The 12540-nt window shown below is 48.0% G+C and overlaps 1 protein-coding gene across 1 annotated transcript in view; it reads right to left on the bottom strand.

Annotated features, from left to right (window-relative positions):
- The window catches only part of LOC144149909 (sodium/calcium exchanger 1-like), a gene marked incomplete in the record, with an annotated part of 528138 nt that overhangs the window by 107086 nt on the left and 408512 nt on the right, over positions 1-12540 (bottom strand). The window contains 1 exon segment of the mRNA XM_077681641.1: positions 4914-5080. Within this exon segment, the coding sequence (XP_077537767.1) occupies positions 4914-5080 (167 nt within the window).

The raw sequence follows: 12540 nt of genomic DNA, 5'->3' as shown, positions 1-12540 counted from the left end.
TTTTTGCGCTGGGCGAACAAGCAGAGCGGTCAGCAGCACGATTACGCATCTGCGAACGCTTTCCCGCCTACGAAATGCAATTCCTAGACGTGAGCTATTGTGGAAACTCGGGGGACGCTTACTGCACGAGCGCAATACAACAAATAGTCACCTAAGCTGCTTGAAATACTAGAACTAAATAAAAGTGTAAACTGGTTATACATTATATACCTTATATATTCCGTAGCCGCCAGCGGCTCCCCGTGGCCTGGTCATCTGGGGCGCTAGGTATGTCATCGCAAGTGTTTTGCCAGTCACAAGTTCGAATCGCCGCGGGTACATGCTTTTTTTTTTATGAGTTAACTTTTTCGTTTTTCACCGATATTTTCTATACTGAGTTAACCTTTTTTTGGGCCGCAACGTTCATTGCTCCACGAACTAGTCCACAGAACTCGCGCAGGCTGGCACTGGCGCGCTAGCGAGTTCTCGTTGGCGTGCTGTTGCCATAAGCACCGCCTGCTTGCGGCCAGTGGGCACAGGCCAGAATCAACAGACCCTTGGCCTGGTGCGAACACGCTTTTTACGATACAGGCATGAGCGAGGCAAGCTCCAAATATGGGGGAAAAGCGCATGCATTTGAGCGTCTGCGGGGACGCGGAGGGCGTTCATGCACTGCGTAGGCCTCAGATAGTGAATGCTACGATTCCAAGCCGTCCTGGGAGGCTTATCTTATGCATTTTACAGCCGATAACATGGCAGAAGCGCGGTACTACGATAACTGGGATATTGAGAATGCCCATCCAACGACGCCATCGAATGTCAAAGATGTTGTTTTATAGACCGAAACCGAAGCCGAAACTTGTTTGATTGCTAACCTTGGGCATCGTCCAATCACGGCGCCCCCTCCTCTCAACGTCACAGCTTAGTTTGTGCGGCCGCCGCAAACCGCGCATGGTAGTTTTTCTTCTTTCGTGGTTTGTAAAATAATTACCGATTTTTCAACCGGATTAACGATGAAAAGTGTGCTATTTTGAGCCAGTCTACACAGTGCAAGCAAAAACGTGAGCTTGACAGATTCACTTCAGTGTCCCTTTAAAGTATGTATGTACCAACTAGCTCAGCAACAAGTTTTGTTTATAACCTCTAATTCCCCAACGATTGTCCGGAAAATAACATAGCACTGAAGTATGAGCTACCCAACTTTTTCAAGAAGAGAAGTTCTGTGTCGTCACCTTCATGCTCCCTATAAATGGCCACGATTCCTTTCCGTAGCATTCCCTCGAACACTCGCGCTAACAAGGGGAGAAACGTATTTTCTCTCCCCGCTTTTTTTTCTTTGCGCGCAATTTGAAAACAAAGGCGTGGCAATAGCAACAAATCTGCGAGGAAGTAGAACCGTAGTTGCGGGATGTCACTCCGCTGGTTGTCAAGTTCAACAATTCCCGCTAGGCGAGCGAATCTAACGCGGATAAGAAAGCATTTTAGGCAAATTACGTTTCGCGGCGCACTTTGAGGAGATTGGGACCCTGAAAGCCCGCCAGTCCGACTCGACTACTTTGTACAATCGAATGTCACGGCACTCTTGACGTTGCCGTGTATACGGCACGGCGTAGGATCCCACGAAGCGAAAGACTCGCGCCTATTGAGGTCACAAGCTAGATCTGACGGGGCGCGCTTCGCTGTCCGGATAAGTAGAAACGCCGTGTAGAGTGCTAAAAGAAATAAGCCGTAACAACAACAGCAAGGGAGAAGGAAGTTCGAACGAAAACAAAACAAGCAATACAAATGCGCTCGACATCGAGCTGTCTCTCTCCCTCCTTCTCTCTCTCTCTCTCTCTCTCTCTCTCTCTCTCTCTCTCTCTCTCTCTCTCTCTCTCTCTCTCTCTCTCTCTCTCTCTCTCTCTCTCGCTCTCTCTCTCTCTCTCTCTCTCTCTCTCTCTCTCTACTCTCTCTCTCCAGCTATTTCTCTTTCTCTCTCTCTTCCTCTCTCACTTTCTATCATTTTCTCTCTCTATCTCTGTTCCTCTCTCTCACTCTATCTTTTTCTCTCTCTCTTTCTCTCCCTCTCACTTTCTTTCTCTTTCTCTCTCCTCTCCCTCTATGTATTTCTACCTATTTCTCTCTCTCTTCCTCTCTCTCTTTCTTTTTCTTTCTCTCTCTCACACTCTCTACCTCTTTCTCTCTCTCACTCTCTCCATCACTCTCACTCTCTGTACCCCTCTCTCTCTCTCTCTTTTCTTTCTCTGTCTCACTCTCTCTAACTCCTCCTCCTCTCTCTCTCTCTCTCTCTCTCTCTCACGGCCACACACAAAAAGAACAAAGTTGATGTAAAATGCGGCTGAACGATGGCATGAGCGCGACGCTGGAAGAGCGCTGCAAATGCCGCCTACTCGAAAATCGAAGAACCGCGCAGACAAGACAACGGGAGTGTCTTTCTCGGCCGCGATGGCGTGGAAACGGCCGCTTCTTCGTCGAGCAACAAAGGGAAAGCGAAGGTTACGAAAACGTCGTCGTCTGATCCGTTCATCGGACGGGTGCGCTCGGACGCGCCGCTGCACGCCGGTATTAAAAATGCAAGCGCTGCGCACAGGGCCCAAAGCAAGTCCCGCCTTGCAGCAATCGTCGAGAGCGCTATTTTCCCCTCCTTCTTCAAGAAGCCCGGGCGGATCCGTCAGTCGCGTAACCATCAATACGAAATTGAGCAATACACCTTCCGAAGTCGATTCTGTGCTGAAATGCTGATTTTTTTCCCCCTCGTGGAACAAGGAACGCATCGTTTCGCGCTAGTTCTATAGCCCTTGCCGCCCCCCTTTGAGAGAACGTACACGTGTACGTGTAGCCGTTGGATATCGCATTGACTTCTTGAAGCAGATCGAATCAAATAAGCTTCGCTCACAACACGGTATCGAAGTGAAGTTCTTTCTACGCTCTCTGAAGGAAACTTACTTGCAGAAGGGTGTATACTTGCGACTGGGAATTAATTTTGTTGTTATGTACCTCGCATACCAACGGTGATTTATTACCCCGCGAGAAAACATTTCTTACGATAAACCAGATGATGAATGCTAGAACTGCTTCGTATACTTCGCTCATCGTTGACGTGGTGCATGCAACTAAATGCACCGTTTAACGAGCTTTTATGTCGATATGTACGGCACGGCAGCACAGAAACAGAAGTCAGTTGCAATACGTAGGGATCAACCTAATGTATTTTAAAAAATGTCACGTCAGCAGCTGAACAGATGTTTCAATCATGGACCGATGACTTTTCTAGACCATCTGAATATATTTACGAACAGAGCAAAAAAGTTTCCAGCGTATTTTTTAAAGAAAAACCCCAAAACAAAAGTATCCTCCTGGCAGGCTAACACGGCAGCCGTCCCCCATTTTGTTTCATACAGGTATACCATTGATAATTTTATCATATCTTGTTTTTCTATGCTGCCCTATTTGCGAGCAAGAAACAGGCTATCGTCTTCTGTGCTTTCAAGCCCTTATTACAAAACACTCACACAGCCCGTAGCTGAATACCGAAAGAAATCCCTAATAAGGAGGAATGAAGGATTACTACGACGGCCACATTGCCAACGACCACGCAGTAGCTGTAGGATTTCCTCGGATGTCTTTGAAAGAAGAACGAAAAAGTTCGCAAGCATGTGTCTCCTGTTATTGCAGCAAAGTAGCTCCAGCTGCTGAGCTATTGCCGACCTAAGCTCATTTTTAATACAAAAGTGTAAAAAAAGAGTGGTAGAAAAGGCTGCCTCACTAGAGTTCGGACTCGAAGTGAAGGCTTGCCTCGTGGAGCAAGACTGTCGACATTTTTTTTGCTAATACTTTTTTGCAAATATATATATATATATATTGCGATAAGATTTATTGGCGAATGACTTTCTGCAGACAAGAGGTCAGAATTCGCGCGGATCAGGGAATACGCCACAAGCAGAACGAAGCAGTCGTAGAGAACCCCGTATCTCTAGACGCTGGCGATGTTGATTCTCGACTCTCTTTACGCTGATGATGGCGCTGCTCACAGTGGCCAACAACATGACCCATTCTGGGTAACGACGACTCTGATGCTTTAGGGAAGCATAGGTAATCTTCTTCACTACAATATATAATTTGTGCTTACTTGGGGACGAGATTCGCGGGACATGCCTTTCGATTGGGCCTAGTATGAGAACTGAGTACATAAATAAGAATCAGTTGATGCAGGATGGTGACAAAATTATTTCTCGTTTTCCTTCTACATGTACTCCATTACTATTCCGGTGCCATCTTACCTTGCACTGACGTCCTTGTAACTACAGTGTTGGTGCACTGCGTGCACGGTGGAAGGCTGTGAACATATCTACTACTCTTATCTAGAGCAGCCCTTAGAATGCTAAGAGCGATTCACTAAAAAGGGCGTTGGGTTCGTCATGCAGGGGCCACGTACAGGTTGTAGATGGAACGTTGAAAGTACCAACTACCGCTGCTATTTGTGCTTCTTTTTTTCAGAGCGAGAGCTATACTACACCATGCCTTGCAAAGTCATTCATCGCGTCGCAGTGACCTTGAGCCGCCCAAGCGCAAGCGGGGCAAAAGTGACGTCACGCCACATCGTCCGCTGCGGAAAGGCGTTCGCAGCTGCGCTCGCTCACACCTTCGCCGCTGTTGTACCACGTGACAAGGCGAGGGTTCAAGGGCTGCTTAGCCGCCGCTTGGTCGCTCCGTCTCGCCAGCTGGCCGCCCTGTGCGTGCGCTTCACCTTCCTCTCGTGATAAGTAGGTTTAGAAATTTTAAACCTGGCAGATTTTTTTTTCGTTTCAAGGACAGTGAAAAGAGATTCTCTTTTTCTCCTTCTATTAAAAAATGCGGCATAAGTAGGGCACCTCGAAGCGCCCCTTGCAACGACGACACCGCCCCAGAAGCAGGCGGCGGTGAAGAGCTCGTACCTGGTTTCGTTGTTCTCGAAGACGATGGTTCCCTCGCAGGGCTCGAAGTCCCGGTTCACCTTGGCCGTGCCCTCGATCGCCTTGTACGGTAGAAAAACGCGGCCACGGGCTCCGCTGAATCGGTTCACCTTGAGGCGGTACTCGCCCACGGCCTCGCTTATCTCCACCTGCGGTAGATAACGACGACAGGCCCAAGGGGTGGAGCATACTTCCTTCACGCAAGAGCAACAACTTATATGATAGGCGCACAATAAACTACCCTGGAACGACAATTTTCAATAGCCTCCCCATCATTGTAAAGGAGAGCATTGATTTCTGTTTTGTGTTCAAAGAGCATATCGGAGAAAATGAAGCACTGCCTTTTACAAGCTGTAATTCGTCACCTCTAAATATTTAAGCCTGTTTTTAAGGCTGCGTGTAATCTCACGGAAACCATGAGAATTATTTCCGGGAAGTTTCCCTAAAAGCGGGCTGGACTACCATTCGCTGAATAATATTACCTCCCAACGTAAGCTAACATAACCGAACCTCACAGAACCGAACCTAACGTAACCTAACCTACTCTACCCAAAGTATTCTAACCTGCCGAACGTAACATAACCTACCCAAAGCCAGCCAAACTGCAATGAACCTTGCCTAACGCAGCCTAACGATACAGAACAGAACTTATATTAAACCTAATCCAGTCTATTTTAGAGTCGTCGATCGCTTGATGTAGTACCAGTCCGAGGTGACTTTTTGCTAGTTCCTCTTTGATTTACGCGCTCCAAGTCGCAGCGGCGCGGGGCAAGCAAAACACTCCTCCTTCTCTCACTGTTTTTCCCACTCTACCTCTTCCCGGCGCGATAAGGCGCGCATGCGCGACAGCGGGGTAACGGTCGCTGCAGCTGCCGGAGCAACAGCGGCGCCGGTGCGCGAGAGAAGCCGCGGGGCTCGCGTGCGAGTCGTAGCATAGCGGAAATATCGTGACAGCATTCTGAAGACCACAGAAGAGCGGTTATATGCCCCATGCACAGGGAGGAAGCGCCGCAAGAAGTGATTTTGCTTCGTGTTAGCAAAAGGTGAGGCACTCGTTCGTAAAGCGTGAATTTAATCTGAACGATAGCGCGGTGTCGTGAGCTGTAGAACTACGTGTACCGTGTTCGATGTCAACTTGCGCTATGCCGTGTCGAACATCAGTGCTTATCACGGCACGTTGCGTTTGTGCTCGGTCGTATTTTCGTAACATGAATAAAGTGTTGAAGTGCGATTTCTGCTGCCGCCTTACTGTCCCAGCTGCGTACGTACGCCTGCATGGAGGCGCGCCGGTCTCGGCGAGGCCTAGCGGGCGGCGCGGGGCTAGCGGGGCCGGCAGCGGAGCGGCGGGAAGAAGCGGGGGGAGGAAAGCATCAGCCCCCCCCCCCCCCCCATTTTGCGCCTCCTCGCTGTGTTGCCATGACAATTAGTACGCCTCCAAGCTCAAGATGGCGGTGACGTTGCTATGGCAATTACAACTCACTTTTGCCCGCCCAGGCTCGCCAGGGGAGGATTTGGCGCTACGACCACAATTAGGCGGGACGCTGGGTTGAAGGCTAAGATGCCGCGGACTGGTAGTACTAATAACGAGAATGGAAAAAAAAATTAACAAAATTACGATGAGCCAACACTTCAAAAATCACGATATCTAAAAAACAACACAAAAAATTTCCACCCTGCCGGACTCGAACACCCGCCTCCTGGGTTAAAAGCAGGTCCTATACCACAGCGACACAGCAACAGCTGTAGAAACTGTAGTTTCCGGGGAATATTTTCCCGTGAGAATATCCGGGTGGCGTGTTTAGCCAATCAGAGGCGACCGCCGTGAGAAATTTGCGATGGTAATTCTCACGGTTGCCGTAACAATAGACACTGCCTTCTTTTAATGCCTGCGTAGTAATTGCTGTAAATCACGTAGAGTTTGTGTGAACCAAATTGTTTTCCAACTTTTCGTGCACGCATATATTGTTGAGTGAATCATGTGCATTTAGTTTATGTCCTATAGCCTGAGTCTGTGTTCGTGTATTTACGACTTGCATGGTCACGCTACTAGCAGCTTCGCTAAGGTCCCAGACGTTTCTGACACCAATGTTACCGTTGCATGAGCTACAATAATTGAAATGAACATTGACAAAAAGTCTCGTTGCAAATTACGCCGCTAACTGCGGATTAAAGGCGGCGATAGTGTACGCTGTCGCCGACTCCATATGTCTAGGTGTGGGCGGAGGAATGAACTGGAACAGTGCAGGCCGGAATTTTCGAAAAGTCAGTTAAAAACCTTGGAACACATTTTGTGTCGTTTTATTTTTTTCGCATTTTAGGTGTTTTTACCATGTGGTCGATACGCGCATTGTGTGCGTAGATCAGATGTCCGTACCCGAGCCGAATCTACTCCATACGCAGATATATTAGCGTGGAAACGCTCTCAAAAGATATTTCTTTGTCAAAGCTGTTTCCGGGCTTGAGTGACGTCACTCGGGTCACATCAAGGCTATTAACCGGCTTATTTTCAGTTTCATCAATATACGTATTGGACACCCACTGTACATGACATAACAGCAAAGTTAAAGCGGAGACTAGAAGCGGTATCGGACCCGGCGAGCAAATCACGCTGGTCCGCTGAGTGCTGACGATAACTATAGCTTTCGTTGTACTTCCAGGCATGAAGCAGAGAATAAAGGTTGTGTCTACAGTGCCGCCCGACGGTACTATATAAGCACTCAACTAAAGCGACGTCCATCGCCGTTTCGACAAGAAAAGTCGCGTCTGGCACTACTTCGCCCTCCATTAACGTAACGTAACTAAACTGACTTAACGTAACCCAACGAACAGAAAAAGAAGTCATTTAAAACACCGGAAACTTACTTAAGCCGTGGAAATTATAATTATAGCTATTAGATGTATAAAGAAAATAATCGAGGCAAGAGCCGGTTTAAAACAACCGCCCTTGCTACAAGAAACTAGTGTCAGCCCTGTCTTACATATCCGAATGTCGTCGGGCGGTACTCTAGCCGTGGCTGTAGCGCTGATCTGAAGTTCCGTTGGAGGGCAATCGAGACACCGCGAAGAATAAATGCATTTAGTGGCACCGCTACACGGTTCTTTCAAAAACTTAAACGCAGCCGTACATATATATGCCACGGTGGCTCAGTGGCCAAGGGGTTGTGCTAATGAGAGCTGGGACACGTGTTCGGAATAGTTCCAGGTGGAAATCTAATTGGTGAAGGGAAAACTAAAATTCCCGTGTGTCCAAATTTAGGGGCACCTTGAGGGCCCCTATATAGGTGTCTTAATTTGATCCCCAGCCCTCCAGTAAAGCGCGCCTTCCAACCCAGATGTAGATTCGGCACGTACACTGCCCAAATTTGGGGAAACCTAAAAACACCTGCGCGCCTGCTTAGCCCGAATGCGCCTGGGTGACTACTATCTGCGTCCACGGGAGCAACTTTGACGAGTGCTAATGCCCAATTTGACTGAAAATTTTAATCTGATCTGTGTGCCAGCAAAACGCCATGCTTCCGTTGCGTAATGCCAGTGCGTAGAACATTTCGTTTTGCTGTTTTTTTCGCTAACCTCGCGTACTGAAACTCCTTATTGGCCCTCTCTCCCAGCTCTGATATTGATGAGTGGCAGTGTTTTCCAACCTGCGAAGCCACTTTTCCCCTAGCTCAGATGAAAAAATTCCCTAGATATCCCTAGATTCTTGCTGAATGCGAATATCAGATGTTTTCAGTGAGATATTGGGTTCGTGTTATGCGATAGCTTCGATAGGAGCGACATGAGCGATAGCTTCGCTCGATGCACATTTATGGGAAATAGATATCTGCGCTTCACCGAGAAACTGAAATGCGTACTTACATAAAAAATAATAAATGTTAAACTTAAAAAAGGACACCATTACACGACTGAAGGCATAAGTTCATGTGGGCGCAAACATTTCCCTAGATTTTGACAAATTTCTCTTTTTCCCCAAAGACAACCCAAATCCCCTAGATCTAGGGAAATTTCCCTAGAGTTGGCAGCTCTGATGAGTGGTCACTCGTGAGCATCGTTTTTTAAGCCGGACGGCTGCCGTAGGAACACTGCGGGCCGTTACCCGACACCGCGTTGTAAGAAAAGGCATCGGCTTTTAAGCTGCGATTAGAAATTCTGCATTTGGACGTAGTGGACGCTCAGCCAACATCAAAACTTAGGTTTGCGGTACATACTGCGAAACGACCGAACCTCGAACCGTTCACGCAGAACGTACAGAAGAGTGACTCGAATTAGTGCTCGTTTGGATCCCTTTCGCTTTCAGAGGCCGCGCGAGCACAAAAGTCCTTCTGCTCCATCTTTCAAATCCCTTCCAACTAGATTTGATCTTTTCCTACTAGATCCCTTTTTTTAAAAGAAGTTGAGGGAAGCGTGAAAGCGCTTTCGTACTTCAACACTGCGTCAAAAATGCGTCAAAACTTCCGCTGTAAGTGCGTTCAACCTTCGTTGCAAGCGCGTTCAATCGACCGCCAAACCTTCACATAGCCGAATAGCAAACGGAGAACGAATTCGTGCGACGATTTTAGCGCACTAAGTAAACGATCTGGATGTATACCGATATGTGGTTTACGAGATAGAGGTATGCTACTGCACTCCTCCTTCATGATCGATGCGCGTGCTGTTGCCTTATCTAGAACCGCTCCTTCGAGATTTTCAAGTAACCGTCTGGACACAATGGAAGCCCGGTTCCTCGCACGCACCGTGTGTCTAGAGATCTTATCAGAGCATTTCGATCGACCGACCGGTCTATGGGGAAATACATTAGTTTCTTGATAGGACGGCATCGGCCCCACTAAAAGAGCTGTCCCTTTAAAGAAAACACCATTGTACGCATTCCCCGAAGCGCAGTACTCATCTGTCTGCGACAGGGGGCTACAATAGGGCTAAGCCTGTTCTATACTCGGGAACACGCTTCTGTGGAAATGCCGTCAAGGCTACAGAGCCGAATTACGCCGTTTCGGTGCGAGGCTGGAAGTAGTTGAATTAAAGTAATTTGCTCCGTGCAACCTAAGCAATTCGAAAAATAGGGAGTTTTCAGTTTTTAGCCTTGGATAGGCAGTGGCACTAAATTATTAGCCAGAATATGTGCAATAGAGTGCATTATGTTTTAGATTTTCGTGTTTTTTTTTTTCGAGGGGGGGGGGGGTGTTAACGTGGAAAACTGGGCGTGTTGGTACATAATCTAGGCAAAACAGCGCAAAAAAAAAAAAAAACAAGGACAGAGAGAGACACGCGACAGAGACTGCGCGAGCTCCGCACCCACTGAGGGGGGTGAGGGGAGGGGGGGGGGGGGGGGCACGCCACTGACATCGCATCGGTTATCTCCAGAAAAAAGAAGAATATCGGGGCCTCGCGTACGGTAGCTTCATGTCCCTTAGGTACTTCGCTATTTAATTTTCTCTCCATTGCCACAGAAAGTTGCCTCGAGTATAGCCATCGTATTTTGGTCGCTGTTTATGGCAAAAGATTTCTTCTTCAGACACGGGCCGGACAAAATAGCTCAGATTAATACCTTCCAATATCGGAGACCTGCGGATATCAGGCTCTATTTCTCTTCGTACAGTCACTCTTGTGACCACTCCAAAGAAGATAAAAGACGCTTCTTTCCGTTGCTGCTTCTTTATCGTGGGTTCACTTAACGTGCTTTTATTGAGGCCGATGCGCGGAGGTGTGAAGTGTAACCCAAGACTGCAGGGTTTTCAAGTACACGAGCGGCTTTATCAACCAGTTCCCGATTACAATAGAGTCTCCACTTCCAAGTGCACGCATGGAAAAGGAACGGCTAGACAACTGGCAAGTTTCTGCGTGGAGTCCAAAAAACTGGGGGTGCAAACTCGTGGCATTGTTATCATGGTTAGGCACTACCAGCTATAGGCGGACTGTCTCGTGTTGGTTTAAACGGTGGAAGCGTTACTGTGGTCAGATATGTAGGAGGCTAGCGGTACGCCATCCCTACAGCCTGTTTATACCCCCATCCCAGATCTGTACATTCAATTACGATGTGGATGGTGTCTGAAGGCTTCTCCTTTGAATCACGGCATGGTAGATGCCCTCTAGCTTCGTCCAACCCCAGAGCCCTGTTGTTCTAACTTCCATAAAAAAGAAGTCCCATACGCACATGCATGATCTGGAATTGCGCCCCAAATCGGTCGTGGTGCTCCGCGTCGCGTCTGAAAGTCCACAGTTAAGAAAGAGCGTAGCAGTACGGCGTACAGCGTAGCAGTACGAACGACGTCATTCTCATTTCGGGCCGAGTCTCATCCTGGTAGCCATAGGATGTGTCAGAATATCACCACATTCGATTTTGCTCTCATAGTGACGCATGCCATGTGGCTCTCGAGTATTTTCCCTTACCGACACGTTCATCAGCCTTGCGTAAAGTAGTGCCCAGACACGAATTGAGGCTGCTCAAGGCTGTAGTAATGAAATTCCTAGGGGAGCTGGTGACGACCATGCAAACAAATGGCAAATGATAAGATAACAAGAACGTGCGTCAGAAAGCGTGTCCGTGTGACGCGAGTGCCTCTCGAGAAAGGTTGTAGTCCAGCGATAATATTCATTTTTTTCTGCCAAGCGGACTCCACTGAATATTGTGTGGGTAAAAGCAAATCTCGTGGGAGGTTTCTGAGCTGCATGGTGCCTCTCGCGCAATGGTGGTTTATCGGAAGCGTGCAGGTCTCAAATCACTGTTAGTACGAACCATGTGTAGATTTTCGCGGGTCTTTATCGACGCGAGCCATTGTTTCCTTTGCCAAATGTTTCGCTACACGGCGTTCGCATTTATCGCCACCTTCTTAATCAACTCGTGCCAGGTTGCTTCAGTGCCCCCTCTTATACCGCCTCCGAGACCGCCGATGGTGCTGACAAGTCGAGCTTACCAGAACTGTTTTCGTCTGCCCTTTCCTGCGCCCACACTTTCTGCGGACTGAGTCTTTTCTGCAAAACCCTGTGCTCGCGAGCTCCGATGCACACATTCGATTTTTTTATTCCAAAATGAAGGTTTTCTAAGAAGACATCACTGCTTTTGCAGAGCTTGTGCACAACTGCAAAGGTGGACACTATAGGCTCCTGACATGGACCTTTAGACTCAATCTTATCTCCCGAGAAGAATTTAAAAAAGCAAGTTTCTGATTCGCTAATGAGCCGCGAAAGCAGCACGCCCAACGCTGCGACACCGAAAACAAGCCTGCACTGGCGCAGTTGTCGGTCTTCAGTTTTCCAATCAGCGCGTGTGAATCGTGGAATGCTCTTCCTGAAGCCGCCCTAATGCTTTTGTCCGCACTGATGGTCTTGGGCTGGCCATGCAGTTAGGCGAAATGACAACCGGTGGAACTCCAGGGTAATAGAGTGAATTCAGAGCAGCGAAATAAGGAAATTTGGGAGTTTTAAGAATGGACTCGAGCCGCGCAGGAAAGGAGCGGTTGGAAGTCAATGGGAGAGGCCTTCGTCCTGCAGTGGGCCTGAGAAGGCTGTTGTTGTTGTTGTTGTTGTTGTTGTTGTTGTTGTTGTTGTTGACGAAAATGATGATTATGATGATGATGATGTTGGCGAAGTTTGACAATGAAGGCGAAGTTTGCTT

Source organism: Haemaphysalis longicornis, unplaced genomic scaffold, assembly GCF_048455015.1.
Source record: "Haemaphysalis longicornis isolate Haplotype H1 unplaced genomic scaffold, Haemaphysalis longicornis Haplotype H1 scaffold_8, whole genome shotgun sequence".
Classification (NCBI taxonomy): Eukaryota; Metazoa; Arthropoda; class Arachnida; order Ixodida; family Ixodidae; genus Haemaphysalis; species Haemaphysalis longicornis.
This window is presented reverse-complemented; position numbering and strand designations above follow the sequence as displayed.